This window comes from Cyprinus carpio, chromosome A9 (genome assembly GCF_018340385.1).
Source record: "Cyprinus carpio isolate SPL01 chromosome A9, ASM1834038v1, whole genome shotgun sequence".
NCBI lineage: Eukaryota > Metazoa > Chordata > Actinopteri > Cypriniformes > Cyprinidae > Cyprinus > Cyprinus carpio.
Window position 1 is genome coordinate 13,824,885 of NC_056580.1, and position 18,077 is coordinate 13,842,961.

Consider the following 18,077-nt stretch of genomic DNA (forward strand, 5'->3'; position numbering starts at 1 on the left):
TCATGAAATAAGAAGTTGTATATTGCGTAAGTTGTATATTGGTAATGTATAGAATAAATCTAGGACTATTATCTCAGTGTTATCAGTGATTACCTTCAGCAGTGCTTGTGGCCAGACTTTAATAGAGCCACGATTTAACAAGGTCTGAACAACCCTGTGAGGTTCCCACTCTTGCCGAACCACAGAACTCTGTAGAACACTAGATAATGGGGAGCATCCGTTATAGTCAATGGCATTGATATCAGCCCCATGGTCCAAGAGAAGCTCCACAAACTTAAGCTGAACATTGCGGGCTGCCTTGTGTAGAGGACTGCGTCGCTGTTTATCAGCCAAATTAATGTTAGCTCCATAGGCCAGAAGGAGACGACAGATCTCGAGGTATCCTTCATCTTGGCTGTCGACTGTCTTTTCTTGGGGGACTCCACAAACAGCACCAAGTGGCGTTTCACCTGAAGAGCTACTATGGTTCACACAGGCTCCGAATTGTAGGTACAGCTGTGCATGGTGGGGCAGACCATATCTAGCTGCCACATGCAGTGGTGATTCATCCTCTTCTTCACTGGATAAGTTCACTTTGGCACCATATCTCAGCAAGGCTTTTGCACAACTGAAATAGAAATTGTAATAATTGTAAATAATTTCTGAGGTGAAGAATCTGTTGCTCATATTTGCACTACACTCTTAAAGGGATACTCCATCCCAAAAAGAAAATTTTGTCATTAATCACTTACCCCCATGTCGTTCCAAACCCGTAAAAGCTCAGTTCGTCTTCAAAATGCAATTTAAGATATTTCGGATGAAAACCGAGAGGCCTGTGACTGTCCCATAGACTGCCAAGTAAATAACAGTGTCAAGGTCCATCTGCCACAAGGATGCGCTGTTTTATTTCAAATCAAAGCTAAATACACGTAGAAACAGCGCATCCTTGTGGCGCAGATGACACAGAAGAGCATACACAGCATACGGTGATATGGAGAGACACAGAGGAGACTGTTGACAAAGGAATTATTGAACAAAGTCTTTATTTTTGTTTTCTTCGCTTACAAAAAGTGTTCCCGTCACTTCATATAACACAGATTGCACATCTGATGGCAGATGGAGTATTCTGACGATGACTTTCATACCTTTATGGACCTTGACACTACTATTTACTTGGCAGTCTATGGGACAGTATGGGATTAATGACAAATGACAAAATTTTCATTTTGGGGTGGAGTATCCCTTTAAAGTGTTCAAATATTATTAATATGGATTTCATATAAGTTTGTACTGATGTGATTTATAATGACTTATCATTTTACTATTATATTTAGTATTTTTATAATTACTTTTAAATTGTACTCATGATTATACTAATTATTTGTCCAATTGAAGTTCTTAGCAATGCATATTACTAATCAAAAATTAAGTTTTGATATATTTATGGTAAGAAATTTACAAAATATATTCATGGAACGTGATATTTACTTAATATCCTAATGATTTTTGGCATGAAAAAAAATCTATAATTTTGACCCATACAATGTTTTTTTCACTATTGCTAAAAATATACCCAAGTGACTTAAGACTGGTTTTGTGGTCCAGGGTCACATATAGTGTATTATGTATCATATTCATATTATGATACCGTAGTGATTGTGGTGTTCTGCAGATATGTAAGGCAGTCAGTCCCTCGTCTGTCATCTGGTTAGGATTGGCCCCATGTTCCAGCAGCAGCTCTACACATTCAGTGTTGGCGTTTACACAGGCCTCATGAAGTGCCGCTTTTCCTCCTGCAATAAGGTTGGGGTGTGAACCGTGTTCCAGTAAATATTGCAGACATTCAGCGAAACCTTGTGCAGCAGCAATACACAGTGGGCTTGTCAGTTCTCTTTTATACTCCAAAGACCAAAGACCTGGAATGGGAAATATTATCAGACCATCACAACTGATGCGTTTGAATAATTGAATGAATATTATAGAAAACACTCCAAAATGTTTTTTGTTTTTTGTTTTTTTTAAAGAATCACTTACACACCTGACATACTGTTCAAAGGTTTGGGTTAGTAACATTTTTTTTTAAGAAATTAATAATTTTATTCAGCAAGTATGGATTAAATTGATCAAGAGTGAGTTTTCTTTAAATTGTGTGTTTTTAATCTGCTGTTCTTTTGAACTTTTATGGTACTTTTACGAAAAAGTGTATTGCACAAAAAGATTAAGCAGTACAACTGTTTTCAACATTGATAATAGTAAGAAATGTTTCTTGAGCACCAAATAAGCAAAAACATTCAAATATCCTACTGACCCCAAACTATTGAATGGTAGTGTATGTCAAAACATTAAGGCATTTTGAAATTTGATAAATTTGTTCACGGTAGATTATACTCTAAAAAATGTAGATATAATAACAGTTACTTCTTCTGATATGTTAAAAAAAATATTGATAAGTTAAAATATTGAAAGTAGAAATAGTACAATAAAGTTTAAAATAACAGATTTTAAATGCTCAATAAAATTAAAATGATAGTAAAATAAATACATATAAAAATACATCTAAACATATATATATATATAATCAAAATTGTCCACAGCAGCAACATAATATGTTTGTTTCACCTCTGTTATCAGAGAATAAACTCAATTTTTGTTTCATTCATCAGTACAGCACAAAAAAGTACAATCTTTTTGATACACATCCAAAGTTTCTATCCCATAAATGACTGTTTTTACCTGAGGGTCCAAAGGTGGTGTCTGTGTGAGCTCGCCACTCAAGTTCCTCACAGCTCACATTGTAAAACACATCAACATCAATATAGTTCCTTTTAAGAAGGTTACGAAGCCCTCTTGTGTCTCCCTTCACTACAGCTCTATAGAGCCATAAGGAGCGTAAATGAGCTCTTTCCCAATGATCCTGTCCTAACTCACAATTATCATCCAGCAGAGCCTGCCATCCATTCAGCTGCACGGTGGAACAGAGGTTCTCAAAGCGCATAGTTCTCAGCATCCTCTTACCTTTCAAATGGCTTAGGCTTTCAAGGACTTGAGTTTATATAGTGCTAGTCATGTTTTCCTATGGCTTCAAGCACTTTTTGTCTCTATTTTTAGTAAGCCATTGTTCTCCATCAGTTGGTCATAGCTTACTGGGGCCATTTTTAGTTGTTGATGTATGAGATAGATGCTAAATCCTTTGAGCTTCTAACATCTATGCCTATTTGTTGCCTTTTGTTTTATATGAATAATAGACCCGTCTTTCCAGGACATTTAAGACAAGCTCCATTGTTAAACAGATCAAATTTTATATCCTACTTCCATGTATGCTAAAAAGTGCCTGCAGTGTCACACATATATAAGATATTTACAATAGAAGCAGAGAGTTTAATTGCAATGGCATAATCTATGAGATCATTCATTTCGAGGGCACACCAGGAAAATCTTTACTGGAATCTGTAGAATGAGTCGTAGGGGTGTTGCATGGAGACAGACCCAAACAGTGACTGGGATCAGGGCTCTTGAGTATTGATCTGTGCATGTCATTCATATGCGTAGAAGATTACCACAATCCCTTAGAAATCCCGTGTCAAATCCACACAGATTCCTCTCCACAGAAATGCTGCAGACGCCCACAGATAGTATGAAGCACAATGCTATGAGTTAAGTGATAAAGGACTTGTAGAGCGTGGCCCATTTAGTCTATTTTAGAAGATGCAAGCTTTGTTATCCTTGCATGAAAAGCTTCAGTATGTCAGTGTGTCTCATGTAAGACACCTGTCTCAACAATAGGGAGTGCAGGGAATGTGAGGGGCGTTTACTAGCAGACACACTGTCCATGGTAAAAGCCTGGATTACAGTATGACTCATATATGTTATTTACATATTCAGATGATATCCAGCTTTACAGCAGGTCATTACCAAAATGGTTCAATCTGATGTTTAAAAATTTTTCAAATGAAGATATTTTTAAAGAAATATCAAGCAAGTATGATATATTTTAAAAATAAAGGCTCATAGGCATCTATGGTTCCATGAAAAACCTGTAACATCCATGGAACATTTCCAATGTACAAAAGGTTCTTTGTAGTGGAAAAAGTTTCTTCCTAATCTCCACACTATGTAGAATGTATGTGAATAAAATCATAAATTACATGTGTCTCTTCAGAAGACTTGGATTTAATTAAATTCAGCCAAGTTAAATCAGTGTGTGTTTTGTCTTATGGGTTTGAAACGGGGGCGGCATTTCACAAAACCCTATGGGTATGGCTGCACATTCTGGGGGTGGGGGAGATCCCCCTCAGTTGAAATCCAACAAAGAACCAGGTTATGGCAGGGAAGGCCATACTCTGCCATATGGAAACACCGCCCCTGGTTTATAATGACATAAGAATGAGTAAATGATGACAGAATTTTCCTTTTTGGGCTGAACTACCCCTTTAACACTTTATGTTAGTTTGGTATATGATTTCTACATGTGCTGCCAAAGTAAGATTAATAAAAAGATCAGTGTTCCATACAGGTTCATTGTTAGTCTAGCTGGTTAACCAGCATAACATTGTTCACCAGCAAAATATGTTAGTCATATCTGACGTCACTTCCTGTTTGTTGCTGTCGTATGCCCCTAGTTTGAGCTCCGTCACGTTATTCTCTATCTTCTATTTTTTTATTGTTGAAATCTATTTTATACACCATCATTTTCCGTTTCTATAACGTGTGAATATATCCTCTATCGTATTCTACAACAAAAACAATCAGAGCGCCTTGTTATCACTAGTTTTATTTTGATTTCCCGAGTCCGCTAGTAGCTTATAACCCATTAGCATCACCAGCGTGGTTGTCGCTAAACCCGCGTGCATCGCTAATACTCTATTCACACACATTACAATTGCTTTACTCACTGTTACTTGCTTTAATGGCGGATGTTTGTCTACCTTTGAGTGCAGGTGACGACACGTTCGAGCTTCATTCGGTGCAGCTCGAGCTGGAGGCCGTGGAGAAGCAGATTCGGGTCCTGGAGCAGAGGCAGTCCCAGCTGAGAGAGCGGAGAGCCGCGCTGGAAACCTCCCGGGCTGACGCTCACAAGTCCAGGGTAAGTATACAGCGCGCTGCTAACAGTCCCACCACCTCCACCCCGTGTGTCTGTTCCCCGCAAAAGCCCGGTGTTCTGAAATATTCGGTGTCTGAGATTTTCGGTGACGCTGGGCGGAGCTTACATGAATATTCATGTGTTTCTGTTTCGCGTTAAAGCGTCTCTGATAATATTAGTACGTTTTCACCGGGATCACAAAAACTGTTCAACAAGGTAGGTTAATTACGTTTCAGCTTCTAACGAAGATAAGCAAATGTTGAATATAATTGTTCGTTTGTGCACAAAATGTTATTGTTTGCTGTTTTAAATGTTTACTCAACAATAACAGCCACTGATTTGCCAGAAGCAGCCTATCGCTTAGAATACGCTACAAGTAAATGGGCCAGTAGCTGTTAAATATTTTCTCATATTCCTCTGTTTTGCTATTAAAAGTATGTAATTTGAAGTTGTGTAGCATATGGTGGCACAAACTTGCTCACTGTATTGTAAGACTGTAAGGTGAGAAATGAAGAACGATATAAAGACTCTTATGTAGTAACAACTATTTAACTTTTTTTTTCTCCTTAAAAAAGGTGTCACATGGAAGTGCATGACAGCCTACAGTTCATGTGGAGAAGCTGTTTGTTTGCAATTAATATATCTGTTACAAATCAGCAGAGTTTGATACTTCTACCTGTTATTTTTTTCCTATAGCTTACAGAAGCTCTTCTAATGGGGGAGACTTATATTTTTGTCAAGTTATTTATGAGGCCACTATTGCACACATACATGAAGACATGCGTAAACGTTCTCAGAATTAACTTTTGCTTTTTTATCTGATGCAGGGGATGGTGGATGTGTACTTTATCAGTGTAATAGTTAAACAAATCATATGCAAAATAAAAAAACTTGTATAGCCTACTATTTGATACAAATGATGTATTATTTAACCAGTTTTAAAGTTTTACTACATTTTGTTCCTGAAATCCACACTTTTGGAATCAAGATAATCAAAGGTAATCAAACCAAGCACAACCTAATAAAACATGTTTCATGGATAAAAGGGTTTTGTAAAAAAGATCATGTTGGTGGATATTCCACTAATATTAAAAACATGTGGGTCATTCTTGAATGGCTTATTCTGCAGTGGTATAAACAATATGATCCCATTGATTTGGAAGCATGTTTCTTCTCCCAACATTTAGACTGATTTCATTGAGTTTGTTCATGGTGCATAAATTTCTGTTTGCCATTTCTTGTTCATATAGGAATTTACTTTTAATAATGTATTTAATAATTTACTTACAACAGAAATCATATAACATGTGCTTGCTTATGTTGATCAGTAGGCCTATCCCTGAACACATATATACAAGTTGTTACATCCTCTGTAGCTTTCACCGGGTTTTTTTTTTTTTTTAAACATGACCACGTATTTTATATTTATACAGGTGTGTAGTAAATGTCATTTATGTAATGCCTTCACCACATCGGTTAATAAAACTTTTAACACCGAATCAGTTGAAGTCTTTATTCAGCAAAAGCAATCTACTTTTATCTTTGAAATGAAAATATACAAATTACTGTATGTTTTGATATAGCCACTTTCTATTAAACTACAAAACATTTTAATTGTTATAAGTTTGTAGAAAATAAGCAAAAAATTGTTAAAGTACTGCAAGGTTGTGGATTTCAAAACTTGACCAATACACATTTGAATCAAAATGATTTTCAAGTGCCCCACAATGTGTATATGATTAAAAACAATAATAAAGTGTATAAAGACATTTGTACATTTTTGTTTTAACTATATAGTGCATATATAGTGCATTTTATCTACTAAATGTATATTTTTTTAGACAAATAAATAAATAAATACAGAGATTAAGAATGTTTATATTCCAGTTCATGTGTGCATTAAAAAAAAATTCATCTTTTGCTTTGTTATTAAAAACATTTTTTTGAATGATTGAGCAAACGATTAGGAATGACACAGAATAATCATCATACATTTTATTATGGCACAACAGATACATTTTGGAACAGTTATTAAACGACACATGTTAAGGACTCTTAATATTATAAAAATGCTTAATTGTTGTAGGCTCATTTGGAGCATAGCCTACCTCAAGTAAATCATTACGACAATCACAATCTTTAAATTATTTTGCATATTAACCATAGTAATAAAAAAAAACAATACACTAAGCATAATGTCATTCTACGCTAAAACATACCTTTTTGAAAATCGTTTATGTTTCAGTGACAACGTACTAATATTTTCAGAGACGCTTTAACGCGAAACAGGAAACTCATGAATATTCATGTAAGCTCCGCCCAGCGTCACCGAAAATCTCAGACACCGAATATTTCAGAACACCGGTGCACCCAGGACGCGATCTGCCCAGATGTCCTTCACGCCGGCGCCGGGACACCACGGACCCTGGGTGCATCCGCAGCGGAGAACGCGAGCCAGGCCCCGGGCGATGACTTCTCCCCCTCCGGTCTTCGAGATCTCCACACGGAACCGCTTCTCTCCCCTCCGCCATACGGAACGCGACGCTGTGATCGTCGGAGACTCCATCGTCCGACACGTCCGCGCTACGTTAGCCGAAGGTAAAGTGCACACTCACTGTTTCCCTGGTGCTCGTGTTCTCGATGTTTCTGCGCAGATACCCGCGATCCTGAAGGGCGACGAGAGCCCCAGAGCGGTCGTGCTTCACGCCGGGGTTAACGACACCACGCAGCGGCAGACGGAGACGCTGAAGAGGGACTTCAGGAGCCTGATCGGGACGGTTCGCAGCACGACGCCCACGGCGACGATCATCGTGTCAGGACCACTGCCCATGTATTGACGAGGACACGAAAGGTTCAGTAGACTTTTTGCTCTAAATGAATGGTTATTGTCATGGTGTAAAGAACAGAAACTGCTCTTTGTTAATAATTGGAATCTTTTCTGGGAGCGACCTAGGCTTTTTTTCGCGCTGAGGGCCTGCACCCCAGCAGAGTCGGAGCAGGACTGCTGTCGGACAACATCTCCAGGACTCTACGCTCCATTTGACTAGTAAGCCAATTCTCAAATAACTGCTATGATGGCTTTTGTTCTACCCACTTAAATAGAAGTACTTGCGCTGTCCAATCTATTAAGACTGTGTCTGATCCCCGAATAGTGAGGTCAAAATATAAATTTAATGTAGGATCTAGAAAAAATCTTATCGTGATTAAACCAGAAAAACGTAAAATAAATGAACAAAAACAATTTTTAAAGTTTGGGCTCATAAACATTAGATCACTCACACCCAAAGCAGTTATTGTAAATGAAATGATCACAGATAATAGTTTTGATGTACTCTGCTTGACTGAAACCTGGCTAAAACCAAATGATTATATTGGTCTAAATGAGTCTACTCCATCAAACTACTGTTATAAACATGAGCACCCGTCAGACTGGTCGTGGGGGAGGTGTTGCAACAATATATAGTGATATTCTTAGTGTTACCCAGAAAACAGGATACAGGTTTAAATCATTTGAAATACTTATGCTTAATGTTACACTGTCAGATATGCAAAAGAAATCTATTGTATCTCTTTCTCTGGCTACTGTGTATAAACCACCAGGGCCATATACAGAATTCCTAAAAGAATTTGGAGATTTCCTCTCAGACCTGTTGGTTACCGCTGATAAAGCGCAAATTTTCGGAGATTTTAACATTCATATTGATAATACAAATGATGCATTAGGACCTGCGTTTACTAACTTATTAAACTGTTTTGGAGTAAAGCAAAATGTCACAGGGGCCCACTCATCGTTTTAATCATACGCTAGACTTAATTATATCGCATGGAATCGATATTACTGACATAGATATCATACCTCAAAGTGATGATGTTACTGACCATTTCCTTGTATCGTGCATTCTGCGTATTAATAATAATAACTATATAGCTTCGCGTTATCATCCGGGCAGAACTATTGTCTTGAGCACAAATGGAGAAAAACTAACTTGGAAGTTTTTAGAATTGCGTGGAAAAACAGTATGTCCAGCTATAGACAGGCTCTAAAAACTGCCAGGGCCGAGCATATCCACAAACTCATAGAAAATAATACCAAAACAATCCAAGGTTTTTATTTAGCACAGTGGCTAGATTAACAAATAACCAGACGCCACCCGATCTAAATATTCCCACACAGTTAAATAGTAATGACTTTATGAATTTCTTCACTGATAAAATAGATAACATCAGAAATACAATAACAAATGTAGATTCTACAGCGTCAAATACTTTAGGTTTATCTATCGCACCCAAAGATAAACTGCAGTGCTTTACAACTAAAGGACAGGAAGAGCTAAATAAACTTATCACTGCATCTAAACCAACAACATGTTTTATTAGATCCTGTACCCACTAAATTACTGAAAGAGTTGTTACCTGTAGCAGAAGAACCCGCTTCTCAATATTATTAACTCATCGTTATCTTTAGGTCACGTCCCAAAACCATTCAAGCTGGCGGTTATTAAGCCTCTTATTAAGAAACCACAACTAGATCCTAGTGAACTGGCAAATTACAGACCCATTTCAAATCTTCCATTTATGTCTAAAATTTTAGAAAAAGTTGTGTCTGCTCAATTGTGCTCCTACCTGCAAAAAAAATGATCTCTATGAAGAATTTCAGTCGGGTTTCAGGCCCCATCATAGCACAGAAACTGCACTTGTTAAAATTACAAATGACTTGCTTCTTGCATCAGACCAAGGCTGCATCTCATTGCTAGTTTTACTTGATCTTAGTGCTGCGTTTGACACCATAGATCACGACATACTCATAGATAGATTACAAAACTATACAGGTATCCAAGGGCAGGCTTTAAGATGGTTTTAGATCCTACCTGTCCGATCGCTACCACTTTGTTTATCTAAATGGGGAGTCATCTCATTTATCACCAGTAAAATATGGAGTGCCACAAGGATCTGTCCTAGGTCCTCTGCTATTTTCAATATACATGTTGCCCCTTGGTAATATCATTAGAAAATACGGGATTAGTTTCCACTGTTATGCTGATGATACTCAACTATATATCTCAACAAGACCAGGTGAAACTTCTAAATTATCTAAGCTAACAGAGTGTGTTAAAAATGTAAAAGATTGGATGACCAATAATTTTCTCCTATTAAATTCAGATAAGACAGAGATATTACTTATTGGACCAGAAAACATTACACAGAATCTTGTAGATTACAATTTGCAACTAGACGGATGTACTGTTACTTCCTCTACTGTAAAAAAATCTGGGTGTTATATTAGACAGTAACTTGTCTTTTGAAAATCATATTTCCCATGTTACAAAAACAGCATTCTTCCATCTTAGAAACATTGCCAAGCTACGAAACATGTTACCTGTTCCTGATGCAGAAAAGCTAGTTCATGCATTCATGACCTCTAGACTGGACTATTGTAATGCACTGCTAGGTGGTTGTCCTGCATCCTCAATAAATGAGCTACAGGTAGTCCAAAACGCAGCAGCTAGAGTCCTTACCAGGTCAAGAAAATGTGATCATATTACCCCAATACTACAGTCTCTGCACTGGCTACCTATTAAGTTCCGTATCAGTTACAAAATATTATTACTTACTTATAAGGCCCTTAATGGCTTAGCTCCTGCGTACCTAACTAGTCTTCTACCACGCTACAACCCATCACGCTCCCTAAGGTCACAAAACGCTGGACTTTTGATAGTACCTAGGATAGCAAAGTCCACTAAAGGAGGTAGACCTTTTTCGCATTTGGCTCCCAAACTCTGGAATAGCCTTCCTGATAATGTTCGGGGTTCAGACACACTCTCTCTGTTTAAATCTAGATTAAAAACACACCTCTTTGGCCAAGCATTCAAATAATGCATCTCATAATTTTGGACTGCAGTTATATCTGATCAAATGTGCATTATTATTCTTTAGCTTGGGTTAAACTAATTAATTTTACTTGGCTGGAACACCAGCTACGCTAATTATGTCTCTATTTGTTTCTCTGCTTTGCCACGGGATTTACACAAGCTCCAGTCTGGATCCAGAACACCTGAGAAGAGATGATTTGGCTTTGGCCCTGTATTCTGTTCTTGGATTAAGATTTTATATACTAGGCCTCAAGCATCCATTTGAACAAATAATATAATTTATAAGTGCTTTCCACTTTCTAGGGGGACAAGGCAGGGTTGCCCTCTGTCCCCCCTGCTTTTCGATATTGCCATCGAACCTCTCGCAAACTTGTTAAGGAATGCAGATGGATTGCCCGGAATACTAAGGGAGGGAGACGAGCATAAGCTTATGCTTTATGCAGACAATCTCCTCCTCTCCCTGTCTAATCCAGATTCCTCTATACTGAAAGCCCTTACAATTATTTCAGATTTTGGATATATTTCGGAATACTAAATTAACTTAGCAAAGAATCTTCTTTTCCCTATCATTCAAAGAGCACAACAAATGTCTTTCCAATCCTTCCCATTCATCTAAGTGTGAGTGTAACACGCAGATATAAGGATCTGTTCAATAATAATTTTAAAACAGCACTGGACAAAGCCAAGTGAGACATGGTGCACTGGTCAACCCTTCCTTTATCTTTGGCTGGGAAGATCAACTCTATTAAAATGACAGTACCAAGATTCTTGTTTTTATTTCAGACTGTGCCTGTTTTTATTCCCAAATAATTTTTCAAAGATCTGAATAATTGTCTTTCCACATTTCTTTTTGGTTAAAAAAAAAATCCTCGCATAAGAAAAGAATATCTGGAAAGGAAGAAGGAAGAGGGTGGATTGGCAATACCAAATTTTCTATATTACTACTGGGCAGCCAACCTACACAAACTGTTATTTTGGCTTTCTGATGTATCGAGTGATGAAGCTCCAATTTGGTTACAGATGGAGCAGAACATTTGTTATCCAGTATCTCTACGTTCACTGCTATGTGCTCCAATCCCAGTGAGCAAACACTATTCTACGAATAACCCAGCTGTCTGTGGATCAGAATATGGTCACAGTTCAGACTTCACTTTAATAGTAAACAAGCATTGCCTTCTGCCCCTATTCTGTTGAACCCTTTATTTCCTCCTTCTCTTATAGATTCAGCATTTCAATTGTGGTCTAGAAACAGAATTAGTTGTGTTAAGGACCTTTTTAAAGATGGCATATTTATTTCATTCCAACAGCTAAGAACAGACTTTGAGATCCCTCAGTCAAATTTTTTTAGGTACTCACAGGTCCGTAGCTTCATTAAAAACACCTTCTCTCCTTCCTTGAACCAACCTGAAGGGGGCTGGATAGATGAGTTGTTAAATATGGACCCTTTTCGAAGGGGTATGATGTCTATTCTATATGAGGTTATTCAAAGTACCGCCTCCCCATCTCTAGACCATATAAGGAGGCAATGGGAGGAGGAACTGGGAATAAAAATGTCAGATACAGCCTGGCAGAATGCAATAGAATTTGTACACTCATCTTCTGTATGTATTAGACATAGACTTTTACAATTCAAAGTCCTTCATTGGCTCCATCTGTCTAGGAGCAGCTGGCTAAGATGTATCTGGGGTTAGACCCATCTCGCCCCAGATGTGGTTTGGAACCAGCAGACCTGAGTCATATATTTTGGGGATGCCCCAGATTAAAAGATTTTTGGATAGACATCTTCAGAACATTTTCATCTATATGAAAAGACAAAGACATGGCCCCTAATCCCTTGACTTCCATTTTCAGTGTAGTGCCGGAAGAGGTGCACCTATCAGCTAATCAGGTAGAAATCATTGCCTTTTCCTCATTATTGGCTAGGGGCCTGATTCTTCTCAGTTGGAAAAAGGCAAGGCCACCATCTCACAAACACTGGGTAGTAGAGGTGATGTCTTATCTTAAACTTGAACACCTTAAGTACACTATCCGAGGCTCCTCTGGAAAGTTTTATAGGGTCTGGCAGCCCTTTTTATCTTACGTTGAATCCTTATGATTTTTTTTATTTATTTTTTCTGAAAGGGGTGTGTAGGTGTTTGTTGTTTGCAGTTATGTGTTTTCGTGTGAAATATGTGTTTTATGACTGCCAAATAAATAACAGTGTCAAGGTCCAGGAAAGTATGAAAAGCATTGTCAGAATAGTCCATCTGCCATCAGTGATTCAACTGTAACGTTATGAAGCACGTTACATATCGCCATTTTGGCAATTCTGAGCAGTGTCAGCCGTGCCACAAGGATAAATGCCGGCGCAGCGCGGTTGACAATATGGCACTACGCTGATTTAGAGAGACACAGAGGAGAGGAATAGTTGAATAAAGTCGTTATTTTTGTTTTCTTTGTGTACAAAAAGTATTCTCGTCGCTTCATAACATTACGGTTGAATCACTGATGGCAGATGGAGTATTCTGACGATGCTGTTCATACTTTCCTGGACCTTGACACTGTTATTTATTTGGCAGTCTATGGGACAGTCTCAAGCCTCCCTTTTTTCATCCAAAATATCTTAAATTGTGTTCCGTAGATGAACGAAGCCTTTACGGGTTTGGAATGACATGGGGGTAAGTGATTAATGACAAAATTTTCATTTTGGGATGGAGTAATCCTCGTATTGCGTGGAGGGAAAGTACTTCTACTTATAGAAATGCTCTAAAAATGGCTAGATTTGCTTACAAACACAACCCCAGTATTTATTTAAAACAGTGACTAAATTAATGAAAAATAAAGCATCAACAGGTGCAGACATTTCCCAACAGCACAGCAGTAATGACTTTATGAACTTCTTTACTTCCAAGATTGATACTATTAGAGATAAAAGTATAACCATGCACCCGTCAACCACAGTATCGTATTAGATATTGCACTATAGATCCCCTGAGGAACAATTCCACTCATTCTCTGCTATAGGGGAGGAATAATTGTATAAACTTGTAAATTCATCAAAACCAACAACATGTATGTTAGACACTATTCTGTCTAAGCTATTAAAAGAGGTGTTTCCAGAAGAAATAGATCCTCTTCTGAATATTATTAATTCATCAATGTCATTATGATATGTCCCAAAATCCTTCAAACTGACTGTTATTAAGTCTCTCATTTAAAAAAAAAAAATCACAAATTTATCCTAGAGAATTAGTTAATTACAGACCAATCTCAAATCTCCCTTTCCTGTCAAAATACTAGAAAAGGCAGTATTCCTTCAGCTATGTTCCTTCTTAGAGCCTCATAGTACTGAGACTGCTTTCATCAGAGTTAAAATTAACTGCTCTTATCATCCGATCATGGTTGTATTTCTCCATTAGTGCTACTGGATCTTAACACTCCATTTAACACTATCGACCACAACTTTCTTTTGAGTATATATATTTATTCACAGTTTATTCACAGTACACTACAAGTTCCTGTAAAAAAGGACTACCCAGAAGCCATACCGGCTTATAAATAGGGCCCTTAAGACACAAAATCAGCACTAATAACAACAAATAATAATCCACCCACCCAATACCCATCACACCAACAACAACACCGTTAACCACAAAATATCCTCCCACCAGTCAGCATACATCACACATTTCAACCATCCCTCAAACAAAGCCAATAATAAGGGGTATTCAAACGTCACAAAAAAGAAAAAAAAAAATTCAGTCTATCAAACATAATGTTGTAACAATTTGTGTTTAAAATGTTTTTTAAATATATCAAGAGAAGGTAGTTCCTTTATAGAATTGTCAATCTCATTCCAGATCCCAGGACCCTTACATGCTATACTAAAGCTAGTACACTTCATCTTACGCTTTTTCCCCCGTAATAGATTTCTCCTTCTAGTGTTATGGTCATAAGTACATGAGGTTACTGGAATGAGATGACAAAGTGTTGGATGCAATTTATGAACTACATTATACATAATACAAGCATTTTGAAAACTATTGCACTCAGCGAGCTTCAAAAGCTTATTCCTATAAAAAAGCGGACCAGAGGGAGCATCATATTTTGCCCATGATATAACACATATAACTTTCTTCTGTAGAATCTGCAATTTTTCAAGATGACTTGGATATGTGTTACACCATATAATATTACAGTAATTTAAATGTGATTCAAAAAGTGACCGGTACAATGTTAGAAGAGCATCAAAAGGAAGAACATATCTTAATTTATAAAACAAACCAACATATTTTGACAATTCCTTTATTAAAAACTCTATATGTTGTTTGAAGTTTAAGGACTCATCCAAATAAATTCCTAAAAATTTGATGTTCTCTACCTTTCAATTACTTTATTATGTATTTTGATTTGTATACTTTCAATGTTTGTCCGACTTCTATTTGAACGAAACATAATAAATTTGGTTTTAGATACATTTACAGATAATTTGTTGTATTTAAACCAACTATCTACTTTAACTAATTCCTCATTAACAAGCTTTTGTAAAATATCAAGATTTTTATGAGACAAAAAGAGATTAGTGTCATCTGCAAAGACAACCTGATGGAAAATATTTGATGAACTTATAATGTCTTTTACATACAAAATAAAAAGAAGTGGACCTAATATGGAGCCCTGAGGGACTCCACAAACAATTTCTGTAAAATCTGAATAACTACTGTTTATTTGGACAAATTGCTCCCTTTCAGTTAGGTAGCTTTTGAACCAGCTGAGTGCCTTCCCTCTGACACCATAGTGTTGCAATTTCCCAATTAAAATTTCTAAATCAATGGTGTCGAAGGCTTTTGATAAATCTAAAAATACACCAATACCAGTCTCACCATTATCTATAGCGTCATTGATTTTCTCGATAAGATCCAAAATTGCCAAACAAGTAGAGCTCTTTTTCCTAAATCCATATTGAGATGGAATGAGTATATTCATTTTATCCAGGTAACCACTAAGTCTATTGTACACAACCCTCTCAAGCACCTTGGGAAAAGTAGGCAAAATAGATATAGGTCGATAATTTTGTAAGTTATTTTGATCACCAGATTTATAAATAGGTATAACTTTTGCAATTTTTGTCATTTTTGGTACTACACCATGAGATAAAGATAGGTTTATACAATAGACAAGTGGATCTAGGATCTCAATTGCAAAAGATTTAACAATTTTGCTACATATATCATCCACGCCAGCAGTATAAGAGCTTTTCATATTCATAATAATTTTCAAAACTTCCATTTTGTCGGTAGGTGTTAAAAAAAAAACGAATTCACATAATTCCCTTTTAAATATTGTTGGTATGAAGCTCCCCCTGGAGGATTTATGGATTTCGAAAGAGTTTCGCCTATAGAGATAAAATAGTTGTTAAAACCTTTGGCAAGATCGTCATCATTGAGATAGTGATTATCATTATATTTGACATTAGTTTCTGGAAGGACAGTTGCTTTTTGATCCCGGCTGAGCACAGTATTTAGTACTCTCCAGCATCGCTTTTGATCACCACGAGAAGCCTTAATTAAATCAGTGTAGTAATTCCGCTTCCTTATACGTATTAACTTTGTGAGTCTATTTCTAAATGTAAAATATTTTTCTTTATTATTATTTAGTAGACTACAAAATTATGTTGGCATTAGTGGAATTGCCTTGGCTCAAATCTTACTTATCTGACCATCATCAAATCATAGCAGAGGTAGCGAGGTATCATATCGATCACAAGTGCAGTATGGAGTACCTCAGGGCTCAGTACTAGGACTGCTGCTTTTCACGATTTACTTGTTACCCTTTGGAGATATCAGGAAACATGGTGTTTACTTTCACTGTTATGCTGATGATACTCAGCGCTATATTTCATACCAATTCACAAAATTGAATGCAGAATGCATAGTTGACATAAAAAACTGGATGACCAGTAATTTCCTACTGCTAAATTCTGAAAAAAAAACAGAGGTGTTAATTATTGGACCAAAAACCTTCAGATGTAATAAACTAGAACACTGTCTAACACTTGATAGCTGCTCTGTCAATTCTTCGTCATCAGTTGTGCTATCTGATAGCAATCTTTCCTTTGAAGGCCATTTACAACTTATGCTCTCAATGTCAAATGCAGAAACGTTAATTCATCTGTTCATGACCTCAAGGTTATATTATTGTAATGCTTTAGTGGATGGTTGCTCTGCGCACTTAATAAAAAAAACTCCAGTTGGTCCAAAATGCAGCCGCTAGAGTTCTTACTAGAACCAGAAAATATGACCATATTAGCCCAGTTCTGTCAACTCTGTACTGGCTCCCTATTAAACACTGCATACATTTTAAAATATTGCTAATTGCTTTTAAAGCACCGAAAAGCTTAGCTCTTGAGTGAGCTCATATCACATTATAGTCCTTCACATCTGCTGTGATCTCAAAACTCTGGCCATTTGATAATATCTAAAATATCAAAATCAGATTTTTTTTCCTATTTAGTGCCTTAACTCTGGAACAATCTACCTAGCGTTGATCAGCACCTAGAGGTGACCTCTACAGCCCTGAATGTCAGTGGAGACCATGTCAGGTAGATGAGCCCATGAAACATCCCCTGTGAAGACCTCGTCAAGTAAACAGCCATCGTAACAAGACCACGAGAACCAGATGAGTCCTCTGCACAATCTGACCTGTGTTGCAGCCTGGAATTAAACCACAACATACTGGTTTTGTCTGGCCAGAGGAGAACTGGCCCCTCGACTGAAGGTGTTTCCCAAGGTTTATTTCTCCATTTCTGTCACTGATGGAGTTTTGGTTCCTTGCCACTGTCGCCTTTGGCTTGCTTTGTTGGGGAGTGCTTAATTTCTGGCAATATTGTCCGCTTGATAGCAAAGACACTTATTGGAAGAGAGCTGAACTGGATAATGATGACATCACTGAATTATCAATGAACTGACCTTAACTGAAAAATTGACTGTTTGTTATTGTCCTTTTGCATTATTGACAAACCATTTTCCTGTTTGACACCGTAGAGCTGCTTTGACACAATATGTATTGTATGAAGCGCTATATAAATAAAGGTGACTTGGCTTAAATTTCATTTTTGTTTGCAGCATATTAAATTTTTTCTACAATGGTATTTTGGAAGGTCTACATGG

General features: G+C 37.1%; 1 protein-coding gene across 1 annotated transcript; it reads right to left on the reverse strand.

The window, feature by feature from the left end:
• On the reverse strand, window positions 1-3,640 carry LOC109071969 (ankyrin repeat and SOCS box protein 18-like). The gene is made up of 3 exons (XM_042763092.1): window positions 2,713-3,640; window positions 1,628-1,895; window positions 1-607 (listed from the first exon to the last, which is right to left on the reverse strand). The coding sequence occupies exons 1-3, from the start codon at window positions 2,984-2,986 to the stop codon at window positions 1-3; spliced, it is 1,149 nt and encodes a 382-aa protein (XP_042619026.1). The 5' UTR covers window positions 2,987-3,640.
• Between the last annotated feature and the right edge of the window lie 14,437 nt (window positions 3,641-18,077).

Excerpts from the sequence above, each read along its gene's own strand:
- LOC109071969 (XM_042763092.1), bottom strand. The coding sequence starts at position 2,986 with ATGCTGAGAACTATGCGCTTTGAGAACCTCTGTTCCACCGTGCAGCTG. Across the intron at positions 1,896-2,712 it reads CACCACCTTTGGACCCTCAG|GTCTTTGGTCTTTGGAGTAT; the intron begins GTAAAAACAGTC and ends TTCCCATTCCAG. Across the intron at positions 608-1,627 it reads AGAACACCACAATCACTACG|TTGTGCAAAAGCCTTGCTGA; the intron begins GTATCATAATAT and ends TTTCTATTTCAG.